Source organism: Chenopodium quinoa, unplaced genomic scaffold, assembly GCF_001683475.1.
Source record: "Chenopodium quinoa cultivar QQ74 unplaced genomic scaffold, ASM168347v1, whole genome shotgun sequence".
Taxonomy (NCBI): Eukaryota; Viridiplantae; Streptophyta; class Magnoliopsida; order Caryophyllales; family Amaranthaceae; genus Chenopodium; species Chenopodium quinoa.
Window position 1 is genome coordinate 3,858,116 of NW_018745684.1, and position 19,487 is coordinate 3,877,602.

The following is a 19,487-nucleotide window of genomic DNA, read 5'->3' on the forward strand; positions in this document are numbered from 1 at the left end:
ACAGACCTTATAAAGTATTAACCGCCCAGTATATGGATTGTGATTTTCCATGTATATATGTGGCCCAAGCATGTCCCAGTGTCCATTATGTATAATCGATTAAACGTTATTAGTATTGCACTTGTTTCATACTCTTTATTGCTTTACTAATCCTAAAAATGAAACATAAAGAACCTATGTATTGTACAATTTATTTATTTATTTATTTTTTTTTTTTTTTTTGAAAAGATATGTATTGTGCAATTTTAAAAGTCAATTAATAATCTAAGAATGATGACTAGCTACTAAATTGTAACCCTAAAAATAAATTAGAATTGATATCTATATAGTAAGGCAACTCTTCCGACAAGCTTAGGCATAGTGATGTTATAGAAGTCCTTAGACTTTTAATTTACTACTCCCTCTGTTTCTATTATTTTTTTGCCTCATTGCAAATAATTAGGTTAAACTTTAAAAACTTTGACCATAAAAATCCATTAATCCATAAGAGATAATATAGTCAAGAGGGGTCTTGTTGGATTTGTCTCATTGTATATTTTATTAATATTAAGTTTTTATAATTTTTACGCGTATAAAAGTGGAGTTATATACGTTATAAAACGCGTCTTGGAGACCATGAAAAATCAAATGGGGCAAAAAAAAATATGGACAGAGGGAGTAGTTTTTGCCCCGTGCAATGCACGAATTCATAATAATAGTAAGACTTTGTAAATAATAGATGTCAATTAAACGAAGTTAGTTTAAATAAATGATTTATATAACATTTTTTTTTTCGAAATTTGAATTTATTGAATGTCTACCACTCTACCCTTAAAACTCTCTAGTTAGATATTTTTATTCATTAACTTTTTTTATCATATTATTTTTTAAGAAAAAAAAATAAAAAAGTTTTTGGCGGAAAATTTTTTGTTGTGTATGCAACACGTGTACATTAGGGATAACTCTGGTGATTACTTTAATTTAGTATATACTCCCTCATTCCCTTTTTGTTTGCATCATATACCTACTTTTAATGAGAGTTTTTTGGGTCAAATGGTGCAAACAATAAGGGACATAGGGACTAGGGAGTAGTATAGAATATAGGTTACCATTTTAATACCATTAATCTTTATCCATTTCAAAGTAATAAATAAAAATAAAATCTAGTTTATAACTAGTTGTGGCATGGAAACTAGGCAGTTAGTCACTAAATTAAAATTCCGTTAGACTAGTCGTTATCCGTTAAATATTCCCGCCAAAAACTAATATAATATCTTTAAAAATGAAACAGTCAACTGTCCCCTGTTTACATTAGCATTCAACCATTAAATTAATGCTTAAAAATTCATGGCATTTTTATGAACGACGTGCTTAGATTTTTTCCTCAATTACGTCATTTATGTCATCATTATTCTTCCTTACTTAATAGTTTTATTCTTCAGCATTTCAGAATCTTCGTTTTTTGGGGGGATTTTTTGAAGAATTCTCTCATTTCTCAAAACAGAGGAGAGTGAGAGTTTTATTTTATTTTTATATTGCTAATGTCTGATCATATAATTATTTTTCAATCTTCTTATACTTTTTATTTTTAATTTTGATTGTTGAGAGAGGCTTTTTCTCCAATTTTGATCATAGTCAGGTTTGTAAATTTTTCTTAATTTCTTCAATTTCTGGGTTTTAAGTTGGAATTTGATATCTGGGTTTGTTGTATTAATCATGGGTTTTGTTTAATTTTGTTGATTTTATAATACCCATTTGCATTTTACCAAATTTTGAGTGAATTTATATGTTGTGCATTTAAAAGCTGAATTTTACAGGGTTTTTGGTGATTCCACTGTTTCCTAAATCGTCAATGTAATTTGGTTATCAGTAATCTTGTATTTATAATGACCATTGATTGATTCATGGTTGGATTTTGGGCGCATTTCATGCTTTTGTTAGCTTTGATTTCGCGCTATATAGTTTGCACATTACATGTTTGTTGAATTGCCTGTGTGAGAAAATGTTACAATTTGAGCTATCAAGCTAAAAGTTACCATGTTATGTAATATTTATGCAGTATTTGAATATAGTGTGAACCCAAATACTCTAGGTGTATGGATTCAACTGAAATCTTTTGGTTGCTTGCAGGGTTTTTGTTTGGTAAATTAGGCTCAAATAGAGCACGAAAATATGGATAAAGGAAAAGGATCGTCTTGTTCACGTGTGATTGCGATAGCCTTGAATGGGGGTGCTAAAAGCAAATATATAGTACGATGGGCAATGGAGAAATTTATTCCTGAAGGAAATGTTGCATTCAAGTTGTTCCATGTATTCCCTAAGATAACTGGTGTACCTACACCAAGTAAGTTGAACATCATATTCCTTTCATTTTGGAAATTAGTTATTGAGATAGAAATTTGGCCGAAATTAAATGAAAGATGTATGCATTTTTACGTTGATGATCTCATATAGACTTTTTCTTGACTGGTTAATTGCTACTAGTGGGGAATTTGATCCCTCTTCCACAAGTGCGAGATGATGTAGCAGTCGCTTACAAAAAGGAAATAGAGTGGCAAAGAACGGAGATGATTCTGCCTTTCCAAAGGTTGCTCAATTCTAAAAAGGTTTGCACAAAATTTCAATGGAATTTCATCCTGAAGTTATAAGATAGATGAACATATGTCTAATTTTCCCCTTGCTTTATATAGGTTCAAGCTGAACTTGTCTTGATTGAATCAGAAGATGTTGCAATTGGAATAGCAACGGAGATTACTCGACATGGAATCAAGGAACTTGTCATAGGGGCATCTTCTAATGGCTTGTTTGCAAGGTATGGCCTGTCATTGCTGTAAATTCTGGTTAAAATGCTGTATTTATTTCTGTGCTTCTGTTTGATGACATACCAATTGTTACTCTCGAACATAAAATAGAACCAATCAACTTTCCTCTCATAATATGCAGGAGAGTCAAAGGACAATTACTGTCATCTGTGGTGTCAGATTGTGCTCCAAAATTCTGCACAGTCTATGTTGTTTCAAAAGGAAAACTAGAGGCTCTGCGTCCATCAAATACGGAAACGAATGGGAACATTGTAGAACATGAAAGCACTGCAACTAATTCTACCAACAGTTCATCAAGATACACAAACAGCACATTTGGTAATTTACTTAAAATAACCTCCCTCTCTATTTTCTAGGTGCAGGAAATGCATGCCATCTTAATCTATGGATGTTAATTTTAATCAGAATTGTGAGGTATCTGAAGTAGACCCTTCCCTTAGTAGAGCCAAAATTGTTGGATTTTGTTACTATGTACTGCGCACAAACCAGCCCCTTCCTTTTCTCGAATTTGTTACTTTTGATTAAGTGATAATTAAACAAGCACTGATTTTTCTTGTAACTCAAATTTAATGATGGAAAGGATCTTTACTATATAAAAAAAAAAATAATAATAATAAAAAAAATAAATAAATAAAATAATAAAAAGTAGAAGCAATGATCTAGCTCTTTTCTAATTTGGGAAGGGTTGAATCTCTAAGGATTTCTTATAGTAGGTTGCTTAATTTTGAGACAAACATTACATTTACATTTGTATTACTCTTATTTGGTTAAAATAACTCCCTAATCCCTATATAAACGATTCTAACAGACCCTGGATCGACCTATTCAGAGTCTCCTTCTTCCTCTCCTATTGGGTCGCTCAAGCACCCTGATTCTCTTTCCTGTGTGAAAAATGGATATAATAATTCAGGGACATCTTCAGCAGAACTTGCCAGTTTTCAATCTGCTAATACAAGGAATGTAGATGATGCTTCGATTGCATGTGTTGGAACACTTACAAGTCAAAGATCTACTTTCAAAACTGTTGAAGCTGATAGTGAGTCCTGGATCACAGAACAAGCTTCCACCAGGATATCTAGTTCTTGCTATGTTCAAGCATCTGCCTCAAGATCCCTACCAGCTTCATCTGTAACGCAGGTCAGCCTTTCATATTATTATGAATACCTCATGTACTAGGAGGGTAGGGGGAATTAAACTCTTTTCTAGATTTTATTGGATATCTGTTCTTGTTTGTCCTGCAACTGTAATTTATTTTGCATCTTTATAGGGGAATGTCAATTTAGAGCTTGAGAAGATGAAAATTGAATTGCGTCACATACGAGGAATGTATTCTATAGCTCAAACTGAAGCAATAGATGCTACACGGAGGGTGAGATTTTGAGACTCTGAGCATTTTTTTTAGCAATTCTGGTACCATACTTGTCAAATATGAGCTTTTGAAAAAATACATATATTTACTGATGTTCTATCTATTACCAGCTAGGTGATCTAAGCAAGCTACGGAAAGAGGAAGCAATGAAGCTCAAGGAGATAAATGAAAAGGAGGAGAAAGCCAAAGAGTTGGCAAAAGTAGAAAAGGAAAAATTTGAAGCTGCAAAAAGGGAAGCTGATTATGCTAGGGAACGTGCTCATAGAGAGGTTATGCAGAGGAGAGAAGCAGAGCATAAGGCTGCTCAGGATGTCAAGGAAAGAGAAAAGCTTAAAAATGTGCTTGGAGACCCTGTGTACCATTACCAGAAATTCTCATGGGAAGAGATAGTATCTGCTACCAACTCATTCGATGAAAAACTTAAAATTGGAGAGGGGTCATATGGATCTGTGTATAAATGCAAGTTGCATTACTCAACAGTGGCCATAAAAGTACTCCACTCTAAGGAGGGCGCCGACAGCAAGCAATTTCACCAGGAGGTACCCTTATTTCCCTCTTTACTCTTCTCAGTAAGGAACATAAATACTTCAATTGGTTTTTGACTTAAATTTCTTCGATTTTAGTTGGAGATCTTGAGTAGAATCCGTCATCCTCATCTGCTGCTGCTGCTTGGGGCATGTCCAGAACAGGGTTGCCTAGTATATGAATACATGGAAAATGGAAGTTTGGAAGATCGGTTGTTGCGAAAAAATGACACTCCTCCCATACCATGGTATGAGAGGTTTAGAATAGCATGGGAGGTCGCAACTGCCCTTGCATTTCTTCACAACAACAAGCCAAAAGCAATCATTCACCGTGACCTAAAACCAGCTAACATCTTGCTCGATCAGAATTTGGTAAGCAAGATTGGTGATGCTGGTCTCTGTACAATGCTTAATGTGGATCCATCCTCCCTTTCTACGTTGACCTTGTATAAGGATACAAGCCCTGTAGGTACACTTTGTTACATAGATCCTGAGTATCAAAGGACAGGACTTATCTCTATGAAAGCAGATGTTTATGCTTTGGGAATGGTCATTCTGCAGCTTTTGACAGCAAAACCTGCTGTTGGCATAACCCATGTGGTTGAGGATGCCATAAAAGGAGGCCGTTTAATGCAAATATTGGATAAAAACGCTGGAAGATGGCCCCTGAGAGAGACAGCTGAAATGGCTCTACTAGGAATTCAATGTGCTGAGCTGAGGCGTAAAGATAGACCAGATTTGAAAAATATTCTTCCTACACTTGAAAGAATGAAAGATATTGCAGAAAAGGCCCGCAATTTGGTTGCTAAGATCCTAGTTGCACCACCAAGCCATTTTATCTGTCCTATACTTAAGGTATGCCCCTCTTGATCTTCCTTCCTTTCTTATAACCTAAGTGAGTCTCAGAAATTTAGTATGCTGATTCTGTTTTGGCAAATTTGCATTTGTAAAAACAAGAGTTTCACTGCTTTGCTATAAGCTATGCATCATTGTTGATGAAATCCAATGCTTCTTTTAGAAGTTAGAACTAAGGTTCCAGAACTTTGGCATTAAGTTGTTTGACCTTTTCTGGTAACAGAATATCATGGATGACCCGTGTGTAGCCTCCGATGGATACACATATGACCGCAGAGCAATAGAGATGTGGCTTAAAGACAATGACACTTCTCCAACAACAGATTTTCCACTGTCAAACAAAAACCTCATTCCAAACCACACTCTTTCGTATGCAATTTCTGAGTGGAAGTCTAAAAGAAGAATACGTAATGGTAATTGTTGATAATTAGTGAAGATTCTTTTGCTACAATTTTGTAGATGCCCTGCCTGCACAGATTGTAACCTTCATATTGATTTTATCAACTATGATTGTTTGCTGTGATATTTCAGCAACGAAATGGTCATTGTACAGTAGCCAGTCGCTCCTTTGTAATTGAAATCTGATTCCTAGAACTTCTTATACATAATCCGGTAGATGTTTAAACCCTTTATCTTTGTGGGAACTGGGGGGTACTTTTTTTTTTAATCCCATGACCAAGCACAAAGGTTGTAGAATATGCTGTACATCTAATACGAAGTATATTTTTTATATGAAAGAGGAATGAATTGAAATAGTACTCTTCATATTAAGCTCTGCTGCAAATGGTGATGAATATAAGGCAGGGCACACTGCACCACAGCCGAAGTTGGACTGGGATACTTGATCGACCTCAGGAGAATCCTCTAAGCAATGAGACCTCCATGCTAGACAACTGTATATGTGCCACCACCCCCTCTGATAACATTGATATGAGTATGGCTTGTTTTTGTAAGAAAATTTTCAATCATCCCTTGCTTAATTTGTAAGGTTTGATTTTCTGAATTCTAATATTCATATTGTGGGTGATGATCAATTCCCAAGCCCTCCTAGTCCAAGATAGAGTAGTATTTTGTATACTAATGCTGTTGTCAATGTGCTAGGATAGGGGTTTACTATCCATTTTAGAGGTTTGTCACTGAAGTCTGTCGTGACGCTAAATCAACTACGATGATTAGTCCTTGCAAGAATAACTTGAAAGCTCAGGTCTCTTAAGCGATATCTTTACCTGACGTGAGAATTAAGACGAAAATCATAAACAATACCTTATACAAAACCTGTCAATTGGGTCGCTCGGGTCAAGTCACAGGTCATTTCTGGTCGGGTCACAGGTCAACAAATGTTCAACCTTAACCCAAATTTTCGGGTTTAAGTCAACCCAACGGGTGAAGAACAATTTTTGTATTTAAATTATTTTTGGCTAATTTTTAGAAATATCTGATTTTTCTTGCTTTCTTTGTTATTTATTTTTCAATTTATTTATATTATGTTTAGGCATTACATGTCTATTACATAATTTAAATCATTACCAAATCACATCAATTCCTGACTAATAAAAAATGATAATAAAATTAAAAATAAGACTTTTAAAAATTACAAAATTAAATGAAGAAGCCAACATTATTATATAATGTATGTGGAGTACTCCGTATAATATACTGCGTATATCTCTTGACAGTTGACATAATTTTTGATATCGTTTAATTATCTCTTCAAATAATATATTTGACATGATAATGTTATATAGTTCCCTCGTTTTCTTTTAGTTGACACGTTTATTTAGACATGTTTGCCAATGCACAACTTCAACCATTAATATTTTTAATTACCGATAAACAAAAATTATGAAAAGTTGATATTTTGAAAATATATATCATGACGAATGTAACAAGATTCCATATGACTATATTTTTCATCTGGTATAACGCAAAACACGGTCATAAGAGAATGAGTGATGATAAAGTTAAAACGTGTCAACTGAAAAAGCGGAGGTAGTATATATTTAGTTTTATTATATAAATAATATTCTCATAGAGCTGACTATTATCTCCCTTATCTAAATTAGAGCATTATATATTTTATTAAAAAACTATAACATTGTATTATCTTCAGTTACTATTTCTATAATATATACGAAGTATTATGTAAAGTTTATTAATGCAATACAATTTAACATATACTTACTGTATAAAATAAAATAGTGTAAAAGACGTTGGTTATACAAATTTCAAACTAAAAACCATCTAATAGCAGTTAGTGGTGGCTTTATAGTCGGTGGCATGACGGTGATGTGGGTTATGCGGATGCAATTGGTGTGGGTCGAGCGATGGTTGGTGTGGATCTGAGTAATTGTTATATGAGATAGATTGATGCGAGAGAGAAATGAATGTCGTTAGACGTGGAAAATTGATCAAACTTCATCAAAGAATTAGGTTTTCATTTTCAAATTAAAAAAAAAAAAAAAAAGGGGGTCGGCAGGTTGGGTTTGACCCACAAATTTACGGGTTGAATTGGTTTTCGAGTCAAAAAATTGTGTCGGGTCATAAATTGACAGTTACTTATACCTCATAAATTCCAGATTGAAGACTTCTACTTGAGCTATGGGTAACATCTTAACAAGTACTCCATAATATTATTGAAAGGACGTACTCAAAGGCCAGGGTAATTAATCAAGAACATATATAATATTCCATAGTCCGTACAATATTACAGAAAGTACTTTCACACGACCTATTATGAATGCAGCTTAATTAGCTGATCATAAACCAGCAATATTAAATGATAATCAACCACCAACATGGAAATTGAGATAGATCGACGGAACATAATGACATAACAAATGTAACGAGAAGATGATTACATCCTTATTTATTGTTCATACACGCGCACACATAATGACATAACAACCTGAACCTTAATATTCGATAGAGATGGAATAATAAAATATGCATGAAATATGGTCAGCCGCACTTAAAGTAGCAAAAGCAAGCCTTCCCCCAAAAGTCCCAGTGGCAAGCTCCACTGTGTGCGTTTTCCTTATTTTTGCAAGTTTTATCGCACTTTGATTTGCTCCCACACCATCCACTCCAGTTTTCGCTGTACTCCTTGCAGTACTTGACGCCTTCCACTTCCACTTCTGCATTACATCAAACGACACCAGTTTTACCTCTGCTATTACACATGCATATAATATATGACTAGCTCCTACATACTTGGTGGCCAAGATGATGTTTAGTACGTACATGTAAGCCTACTTGAACGAACTAGGGATCAGAACACGGTGGAGGTCTCATCAACCTCAAAACTCATAAGACCGGGTATAGGTTCATTGTGTACAAATGTACGTGTACGTGTGTGTTATACGTGTGTGTTATATATATATATATAGAGTATGTATAACTTTCTCTTGATCTGTTTAATATAAAAGCAACTTTTGACTTATCAAGGTCAAATTTTGCAAGCTTTTTTCATGTTTCTGAACTTATTACTCCGTATATCTCAAATAACTGTTAAACTTTATCCACATGCCGATGCATTAATTTGACTTTATTTTTACATAAGTAAATATTAATATTATGAAACTTTATATCAATACCTATCTTTTCTCAAAAAAAAAAAAAAAATCAATACCTATCTAACAATGCTGTATTTTATGATGAAATATGTTGTTACTATGATAATAAAAAAACTATAGTCAAAATGAATATATGAATAGTGAAAAAAGGTTCAATGTCAGTTATTCAATCTGAAACGAATGGAGTACAATACAGACAAATATAGGTCTTTGAACGAATGATGAACTTACCCATATTGGCAATGAGAAAAAACACGAGGCATAAAACCAAGAAGTTGAGTGAGCTACGACGAGAAGCCATTGTACTTACACAAATCTTTTTTTTTTTTTAACTTGAATTGTATTTTGAGGTAGTAGTGTATAGCTTTGAGGTGTGTATCGTATGGGCTCTAGGTGCCCGTATTTATAGGGGAGGACCTGCTAACCAGTCACGCAAATTCTTGATTAGTTTATTAAGTAGAACTAGTTTAAATTTAATCTCAAATTATTTCAATTCAAGCTTAGTATAATTATTGATTCAACATTTGACTTTCTCCCTTAGATGCTAAGTCTAATCCTCGAGTGACGCCCCCTGTACAAAAATATGAATATTGAAACGCAGAAAGATAAGAACAAGTTAAGTTTTGCACATATATAATATGATCACTTCATTAATTCAAAGATTTGAAATCTTTATTAGCGGCATCACATATGGGATTATGACAGATTAGCACAATTATGGTACTAATTAACTTAATGATGATTTAATTAAGGTCGGCATTATGAACAATTCAAATTCCTCATCACCCAAAAAAAATAAATTAAATAATGTAAGTCAGCGCGTCTTGTGTGCGGTTGACCACATCGTATAACCGCTTGTAAAAGAACAAAGTAATCCCTGTAACACTGACCGAGTAACCCCTGTAACACTGATCGAGTAATTCCTATAACATTAAGGAGGTAATCCCTGTAACACTAACAAAGTAACCCCTAAACATTGATCGGTTAACCTGTATAACACTAACAAAGTAACCCCCCATTATTATGGCTGGCCACATAGCCACATATAAGAATCTGTGAATGTCACTACTATTGTTTGTTATACTAGTTCTATACTTTTCCTTAAAAAAAATAAAAATAAAAATAAATAAATAAATAAATAAAAAGCCTAGTTCTATACTATAGTTCCCTTTAAAAAGAAAAATAAGCATTATACTAGATCTCTCAAAATATTTCAATAAATATTTTTCTAGATTCGTGATCCGAATCCGAGGGAAAATTTTCAGATATCCGTTTCGAAATATCCAAAATTGAAAAAACCAGATCGAATATCAAATTTTTCTGATCGGATTTTTTGCCCACCCCTAGTTCTTATTGTGTGTAAATGTCTAAGTACCAAACTGTCACTCACTCACTCACTCAACAAGGGAAAGTGTACTTCATGCACCTAATATCTCTGCCTCTCTGGTGCTCAACAAGAGCAATTTGTATTGTATAACCGGTTGTACACTTATATGATAAAAATTTTATTTTCGTCCCATATTTGCTTACAAAAATGGGAGGATAGGAGAAACCCCAAATGAGCACAGAAGAATGTGTTTACATGATTGTGTACGCTACATTCTTTCTATATAAAAAAAAAAAAAAAATATAACGACTATACAAGGGCAATTTCATTGCTCATTATTACTACGACCAAAATTATTAACCAAACTCAGAGTTAACCATTTCAATGGAACTTTGGTGAAAACATAAAACCAATAATAGAGTAGCAACTCATCAATCATCTAACAGGGTTGTTACAACAGCTTTTAAGTTTGTACACCAAACAGAAAAAATAAAAAAATAAAAAAACACCTAAATCTATTGTTCTATGTTACATCTAATTCATCAAAAAATCACAAATTATGTGAATGAAAAATAAATCCCATGTAAATTTATGTATCAAGGGAATGTGAAGCCTGTACCACCTGAACCCTGAGAAGAAACTGAGGGTGGATTTATAGCAATATAAAGTAAAGAGATTGTGATGGCAATTAGTCCTGACCAAACAAACACAATTGTAGGTGTTTTCCTTCTTCTTCCCATCAAACCTTTGGCAAAAGGGTACAGATGAGCCAACACCCAGAAACTAAAGAACGCGCCGCCCAAGAACTTACTCCATGATGGGACTGAGCTGTATATGGTCCTAGCAAATGCATAGCATACTGCTATTATGTTTACCATAGCTATTACTATGGGTGGGAGCATCAATGAACTCCATTTCACTAGGTAAAGCTCTGCAAACACGTCGTCTTCATCTTCTGATGCTGACTTTGAGGTCAATGTGAATGAGATCTCGATACCTACATGACATCATTAGCACATATGAGTTGTCCCACATTCAACAACGAAGAGACATTGGTATAATTAAAATGAAATGCGAAGACTAATAAACAATGAATTATGAGCAGGACATTTATTGATTGATATGAAATTTGTACCTGCAATAACTTTGAGAAGGCCTTGAATAACAGCAGCAAGATGAGAACTAGTCCCGGAAATGAGCCAAAATTGTTCATTTCTCCACCACTCCTCTAACTCGATCCCTGACCATTTCACCTCCAAAATGGCCAAAAATATCAAACACAGCGTCATGATCAGCAAGTATATCAAGAATGTAATGCTAAGCGTCTGCACGATGAACTGCCCGGAGAAAAGTGACAGCGCCGGGAGGAAGCAGTACATAATGAGGAAAAGAGAGGTGAAAGGGTATATCCCAACATTAATGTAGGCCAACCTCTGTAGCAGCTTTAGGCGGCGAGTTCCTAAGAAGGCGTTGTTTCTTGAGAAAAAGATTTCTACTGACCCTGTAGCCCACCGCAGCACCTGGTGTAGCCGATCTGTCAGATTAATTGGAGCAGACCCTCGGAAGGAGTCTCGTTTTGTAATGCAGTAGACTGAGCGCCACCCACGGTTGTGCATCCGATAGCCGGTTACCACGTCTTCTGTTACTGAGCCGTAAATCCATCCTACTCTGCCTCCCCATTCTGTTTTGTCTTCATACCTGTGTGTGCATATTTTTACAAAAGAAAATAATGACTTTGTTTTTATACCAGTTTTGACTTTTTTTGGATGTAACTTCAGGTATTGGAGTATATAAATTAATGTAAGACGGCCTTACCAGCAAGAGATAACAGATACAGCTTCAGCAACAATGCTAGAATCAAGGGGCTCGCGAGGTACTCTAAGAGCACCCGGAGGCCTTCCATACTTAACTGCAGGATGATCAGCTAAGGGACGCCCTTGATACTCCGCAATGGGTATCGATTCTGATAGCATTGTTGAGTTTCCAAACCTCTTAGGCAGCAAATTCACGTCCAATTCCGGGTCTAGCTCCGAAGAAGTTAGTGCTTGGGTCTCCGAATCTTTGTTGCTGTTTGCTATCCGGTCTGGATTTGGTGGGTCAAAACCATACAACGCGAATCGCCTGAACATAGTACCAGTGCCCACATAAACTGGACCCTGCATCAAGAAACACAATTAAAGGTTAAATTTGAAGCATCATTTCCTGAAACATGCTAAGTTCAGGGGAAAAAATTGGACTAGACTTGCAAAGCAATTACTATGTTAAAAAGGTATGAAGTACTTAATTAGAAATACAAGCATCTAAACCTGAAGACCGTCTAGAGCACGCATGTTCCCATCGAAAAACACGTTGTTTCGATTAGCATATCGATCAGAAGGATCAATGCCTTCAAACCTCTGAGGAAACTGTATGTAACAAATGTCTTCACCCCCTCGATCAAGCATGAAGCACATACCTTCACGAATGGCCTTACAGTTGTAAATGTAGTGATCACAATCAAGGTTAAGGATAAATGGGCCATTAGAGAGGATGGCAGATGACCGCACCAACGCGTTCATAGCTCCAGCCTTCTTGTTGTGATCATACCCTGGCCTCTTTTCACGTGACACGTACACGAACATAGGGAGGCGTATGTCAGTTTCAGAAAAGTCTAGAAGTTTGTCATCTGGTGTTCCCAATATCGGGTCTGGTGGTGGTGGCTTCAACATTACCTGCGTGCATTTCGTTTGTGTTATCTTAATGTTATGTAACCTTGCTAACTTTTATAATTTCCTAAATGGCATTTTCATAAATAAAATAACAACTTTTTGTTAAATGTAGCCTCACAAATATTGATTTATTTTTTAAAATGTCATGCTAACTGAGATTTTTTTGTTGATTTATTTACAGAAATACCACTAGATAAACGATTTTTGGTTTATCATAATGACGGGTCTTCTTCAAATTAAAGTTAAAAGGCATACCTGAAGGATTCCTGCATGGTCACCTTTAGCATGTTCACCAGCAGGGACAACCCAAGTACCAGGCCAATGAGTTCCATCAGCCATCCAAGTAGCCTTTTGGGCTCGAATTGGTTCGGACCGATCTCCACCACTATCCCTCATTTGTTTCATCATCTTCATTTCCTCCCTAGCATTAAAAGCATCAGACCGCCTCCTAATAGAGTCAGGCAACCCATTAATTCGAACCTTAAACTCGTCATATTCCCTCTTAATCTTCCTCCTATCTTTAACAAAATCAGGTTGTAGCTTATTTTTAGTAGGGTCACCCTTCAAACTAAAATAAGTCTCCGGATTCCTAGGCTCAATGTCATGTTTTCTACAAAATGGCACCCACAACTCAGCAAAGCTAGCTGCCTCAGCCATTGCTTCAAACGTTAGGAGCGCGCCACCATCATCAGACACGTAACATGCCACCTTCTCGACTGGATAATCAACCGATAAGATCGAAAGGATGGTGTTAGCCGTCACAAGGGGCGGTTCTTTTTCAGGGTCTGCGGTTGAGACAAAAAGATCAACACCAGGTAAGTCAGACCGCCCGGTTGGGTTCGATGGGGAAGGTAACTCGAATTTTTCCCTTAGGGCGTGGAGGTCCGTGGACCGGTTTATAGGACATATTTTAGGAATAATGTCAAGAAGCCAAGAAAAGGCAAACCATATTTCACAAATAACGGACATTAGCCAAAGCCATACTGCTTCCTCATTTGGATTTTTTACACGCCATGCTAAGAATAGGCCTAAAAAGACCAAACGTATCACAATTAATAACCTGCGAAAGTAAAATAAAAAGATGGATTAAAGACTACATTAAATGGTTTTACAAAATTCAAGTGGATTATCAACCAAATTAATAGATAAACTTGTTACCAAATGAAACTAGGGACATAATGTGGTACTACGAAAAATGTTTGAGCCAATTTTCTTTTCTGAATTGTTATTACTTCTAACGATAAGCAAGTTGACATGGATGATGTGGTGTTTAGTTTCATGCCGATAAATTATTGCTATTGTAAAGTTGCAACTAGTAAATACTACGTAATAATCAAAGAAAATTGTCACGATTGTTATAATAAAGAAGTAACCTGTAAGGGCTAATGATGCCACTAGGAATAGGAATAATCCTACTAAGAGGCTTAAAAGGCTTATCAGCAGCTTCAAGCACACCACTCATTCCATCACCGTCGCCATCATAAGCATCCTCGGGTGGCCAATAAGCTGTCCCATGTCCATAAGTCCCCTGTGTCTCATTGAACAACCACTTGTTATGGTCGAAATCACCACCTTTCTTCCTGCTCATCATGCGTCGGTCTTCATTCCCCTTGTTTGGAGCTGGCAATGGGAGGGCTCCACCAGAGAAATCCGGGTGTTCATCATCGTAGTCTTCTAGTCTATAGGGTTCCTTGCATCCTGGACATACTCCACTTCCTTTTTGAGCATCGATGAAGCAATCATTGCATATTGTAAATCTACATGTAAAAATAATTTAGAAAATGGAAATATGACACGGTCCAAATAAACATTCCAAACCAATAACAATACATTCCAAGCCTTTTTTTTTTTGGTAAAATAAATGTAAGAATAGCACGTTTCATATTATTAGCAACTTTTGAATATTTTGGTACTTTGTATCTTACAAATAATATGAAACGAAGATAGTAGAATACATTAGATGTCCTCTGCATGAGGGGATGAATACCTGCATTCACAAGGGTAGACTCGATTTCCACGATCATCTTTCATGCCCGCACCATCACACACGGGCATTTGACAATAACCTGCCTTTCCACGAGCCACATGATCAGGAGGACATGAATCAGAATCAGTCACCTTATCCATAAGATGAGCCCTTGTGACACTATTGAAGCCACCCGTAAACAAGGAATTAGACACGTATTGTTCCTCGGCCTTAGCTGCCACGGATGAGCTATCCATGGGTTGATTATCGGGTGTAGGAGGAATATGCACGGTATAATTCATGTAGTCCCCTGAAAATTCCCCTGACATGTCAAGATCCTCCCTTGAAAGGGTCACATACTTTCCACTTGATGTTCTCCTCGCAAACTTAACTGCCTGACCATTGCCACCGGAGGAGGTCCTCGTGTTCTGGGACCCGCCACTCCCCGAGCTCCCTTGGCTTCGGATAGCCTTCTTCGAAGGGTCAGAAGACGGCATCATCTTGCTACACCCCCTTGTTTTATGTTGTTGTTGCTAGAGAGTGTGTAATAACATGAAATAAATAAATTAAACTATTGGATAATAGAGAATAATTATGTAAGTTAAATTATCTCCATGTTAATAGTATTAATTTTTGTTGGAGAAATTTTGATTTTGGTGAAACTGAGGAGAACAAAGTTAGGGAGAAGCCAATGAATTGAATGATAGAGAATTGGATGGGGGGAGATTAATCCTAGTTGTTTTTAGTTTGTGCTTCCGCTACATTTAAGGATTGTCATTAGTGGACAAAATTATTTAGAATGCTAAATAAAAAATTTCAACGTGAATCTAGGTTTTAAAAAGTTTGTTGGTTTTTAGCATTGCATGAAATCTTTTTGCGTTATATGTTTAAAATAATTCTGCTATTTTAATTGTAAACTATGAATGTAATACAAAATTACAAAGTACTCTGTACTACGTATTAATGAATTGTGACACAAAAAAAAAAAAAAAAAAAAAAAAAAAAAAGAAAAGAAAAAACTTTTGTCATAACGATGCGAAATGATATAGTTTGGACAAAATTATACAACTAAAATTGCATCAACTAAAGGAACAACTATTCTTCAAAAAAAAAAACAACTAAAGGATTTACTTATTTCAGAAAAATAAGTTGAGATTAGAAAAAATAAGTTCAAATCATATCAGATCAGAAATAATAAGTTCAGATCAGATAATCGTTTTATGTGCAGTTTTTTATCGCTAAATATCTTTAATTTAATAATGAAAAAAATTATGAAAATTACATATTAATCAAATACACGTTATTACGAATCTAACAAGACCCCACTTGATATATTTTTTCCTTATAGATTATCGTACACTTAAGGTCAAAGTTTGGTCAAATCTGACAATCAGATCAGATCAGATCAGACCAAACCAGATCAGATAAGTTCAGATAAGCAAAAATAAAGTGAACTAAACAAGCACTTAGTGACAAGTTGGTACGGAATAAGAAAAATTGCTCCAGCGACAAATTGGTAAAAAACCTAACCTCAAACGACAATTTGGTAAAAAAAAATATTAATCTCAGGCGACAATTAAGCCTAAAAATACAAAATTTCCAACAAATTACTTGTGATTGCTATCGTTTTTGTGGTTATATATATATAGGTCGGGATCCGGTGAGAACCACCCTTTATGTGAGAACCTTCTTCTATGTGAGAACCAATACCAGCCATTAGATTATATGAACTTCTGAGATTAAAATACAAATCTGCCTAACAAAACCACTGCACGCTTAACTGCTTCAACTTTCTCATTTATTCTCTCTGCACAACGAAGCTCCATAATTATCAATGGCGATTGATTAATCAATTTGAAGGCTTGACAATTTTGATTTCATCTTCTTCTTCACAAGTACGAATAACTTCGATTAAAGAATTTGAAGGCTCGATAATTATCAAGGTTTGTTCAACTTTTCAATTTCGATTTTACTGCTCTGAAAATTTCGAATTGCATCAATTCTTAAGGTTTCATCAATTATTGAAAATTTTTGAATTTCATGAATACAACGAAAAACTTGATAGTGATTCTAATGATCTCAGATTAAACTTATCATCAAAAATTAAGAAATAATATTTCGATTTTAGTAATTGAGAATTTTCGATTGTTCAGATAATTTTCGATTCTATTGCATTGAGTTGCATGTTATTTTCTGAAATTCTGTCTGTTTGGTAAAGGAAATTTGGAATCTTATGTTTCTAGGATTCCTTATTTTTAATTTTTTCTTTTGGGTTTAAATTTGATGAAGAATAAGTTAACATCTTCTTGTATTTTCTGCTATTTTACCAGTTATTTCTGGAAAAAAAAAGTGGGCGGCTAGCTTAAATTTCTTCCTTCTTCAACCCTTTATTTTTATTTTATTTTTCATTTTATTTTTTTCCCTCTTTTCTGAGCATTTATTCTCTTCAAATTTTGAATAGTATTAATTTAATCATCCTTCTCTCTCTTACTTTGGGAGTTGAGATTGCTAGTAGTTTACTAAACAATGGATGAGTTTGTTACATGTTCTTGGTTTTGGATTAAAATTAGGACATGTACTCTTACTGCTATGTTGTTGGCTTATCTCTGTGATCCCCATGAATTGGCTGATTAATGGTGGTGTAATGGACGGCAAGCCTAGTTTGCTTGGCGGCGGCAGTGGTGGTGGCGATGGTAAAGTGGTGGGTGATTGGTGGCCGAAAATCGCGTCGAATAGCCATATGATCCACCATTACTATTACCACTATATAGGGTCAATGAAGTTGAGGAAATCATGGTGGAAGAAGCTTTTGGTTGCTTGGGTTGTATTTTGGATCATATTTTGTTTCGGGGTGCTTTGGTTTATGAGTTCATACGCTGTTGAAAAAAGGAAAGAAAGCCTTACTAGTATGTGTGATAAAAGGGCTAGGATGTTGCAAGATCAATTTAATGTTAGTTTGAATCATATTCAAGCTATGTCCATATTAATTTCCACTTTTCATCATGGCAAGTATCCATCTGCTATTGATCAGGTATAAATCTATTTGAATTCTATTTTTTTTAGCTAATATTTGATGATTTTGTAGATTCATTTATGTATCTAATTAGTTTTCTTCCTGGATAATCATGTTAAGAGTAGGAAATTAGGAATTATGGGTGTGGGCAAAATATTGAGAATTTTTGCAGTGTATTATGATACCTGAAAATGATATTTTTTTTTTTTAATGGGGTTGAGATGTAAATTTTACTCCTGAAACTTGTACTTCTGTTGTCAGCACTCAGCAGAGCTAATGTCCTGTGGATATTGTGTCCAATTTGTTAAATTTTATCTAAAACTGCTAGTATTAGGTCATTACAAAGTAGATACTATTTTTAGGTGAACTTGGAAGGGAAAGCTTTTTTCTTATTAGGTAACCTGGATGAACACATACATAGAATGAGTACAAATTCTTCATATTGATTCATTACTGAATAGCTTGAAGTTAATCGATTTTTCAGTGTATGAAGCTAAAAAATTAAAGTATTTCGGCGATTGGGATAATATCTGCCTAAAGAGTTTGGTATTGTGCTTGTAAAGTGGCTCACACTGCCTCAGAGCTATTTTTCTGTATTAGTTTGGATATGGTCTTTGTTTTGTCAGATTAAACTGATAGTATGCTACTTATAGAAAAAAAAAAAAAAAAAAAAAAAAATAAGAAGTCTGATAGTATGCTCTTATGGTTTCATTGCTAGTATTAGACAATTAGTAGCTAACTAAGGGGAACATTGAACAGAGAACTTTTGCAAGATACACCGAAAGAATTGCTTTCGAACGGCCTTTAACAAGTGGGGTGGCATATGCTGTGAAAGTGCTCCATTCAGAAAGAGAACAATTTGAGAAGCAGCATGGTTGGACTATTAAGAGGATGGATACTGTTGAACAAGAACCTGTTCATAAGGAGGTTTTGCATGCCTGCAGTGTGGTTTCAAGATGTTCACCAGGGCTGCTGCACAGAAGCTTTTCAGAAATGTTCGATTAAAAAGGTAATTATACGCTTTCTATCCTTTGTTTGGATATAGCAACTTAATTAGAATGTATTCATTGTATTGCAGTGACAGTTGAAGTTTATATGCAATATGCTGTATTAGTGATTTAAAACATATGATAAACCTATTAGCTCAAATGGTAGAGCACTATGCAAATGCATAGAGGATGTAGGTTCAATTCCTACATAGGTTATCTCTATAAACAAAATTAATTAATTAAAAAAAAAAAACAAATTCATACTAAATTATATGAGCAAAAAAATGGTTTGAAATGATTTATAACTATATAAAATTTGTTACAATGAAACTCTCATACAAACTTGTGTCTCCACATTACATA

At 35.0% G+C, this 19,487-nt stretch overlaps 3 protein-coding genes across 6 annotated transcripts; 2 read left to right on the plus strand and 1 right to left on the minus strand.

Moving 5' to 3' along the window:
- The first annotated feature begins 1,454 nt into the window (after positions 1-1,454).
- LOC110718162 (U-box domain-containing protein 35-like) lies at positions 1,455-6,600 on the plus strand. Its single transcript, XM_021896964.1, has 9 exons — positions 1,455-2,323; positions 2,464-2,585; positions 2,670-2,791; positions 2,923-3,119; positions 3,610-3,938; positions 4,069-4,170; positions 4,281-4,709; positions 4,794-5,549; positions 5,773-6,600. The coding sequence occupies exons 1-9, from the start codon at positions 2,152-2,154 to the stop codon at positions 5,971-5,973; spliced, it is 2,430 nt and encodes an 809-aa protein (XP_021752656.1). The 5' UTR covers positions 1,455-2,151; the 3' UTR covers positions 5,974-6,600.
- A 2,838-nt stretch (positions 6,601-9,438) lies between these two features.
- LOC110717994 (cellulose synthase-like protein D4) lies at positions 9,439-15,622 on the minus strand. 2 transcript variants are annotated; one of them, XM_021896795.1, is made up of 7 exons: positions 15,144-15,622; positions 14,530-14,913; positions 13,412-14,216; positions 12,755-13,159; positions 12,264-12,604; positions 11,584-12,146; positions 9,439-11,445 (listed from the first exon to the last, which is right to left on the minus strand). In XM_021896795.1, the coding sequence occupies exons 1-7, from the start codon at positions 15,620-15,622 to the stop codon at positions 11,045-11,047; spliced, it is 3,378 nt and encodes a 1,125-aa protein (XP_021752487.1). In that variant the 3' UTR covers positions 9,439-11,044. The 2 variants fall into 2 exon arrangements, with proteins under 2 accessions (XP_021752487.1, XP_021752488.1); XM_021896796.1 differs by having other exon boundaries at positions 14,530-14,599; positions 15,175-15,388.
- Positions 15,623-16,665: 1,043 nt separating this feature from the next.
- LOC110718172 (histidine kinase 3-like) lies at positions 16,666-19,270 on the plus strand. Of its 3 annotated transcripts, XM_021896980.1 has the most exons (3): positions 16,673-17,065; positions 17,693-18,153; positions 18,895-19,270. In XM_021896980.1, the coding sequence occupies exons 2-3, from the start codon at positions 17,740-17,742 to the stop codon at positions 19,138-19,140; spliced, it is 660 nt and encodes a 219-aa protein (XP_021752672.1). In that variant the 5' UTR covers positions 16,673-17,065; positions 17,693-17,739; the 3' UTR covers positions 19,141-19,270. The 3 variants fall into 3 exon arrangements, 2 of the variants coding, with proteins under 2 accessions (XP_021752672.1, XP_021752671.1); XR_002510845.1 differs by lacking the exon at positions 17,693-18,153 and having other exon boundaries at positions 16,666-17,065; XM_021896979.1 differs by lacking the exon at positions 16,673-17,065 and having other exon boundaries at positions 17,072-18,153.
- Positions 19,271-19,487: the final 217 nt, after the last annotated feature.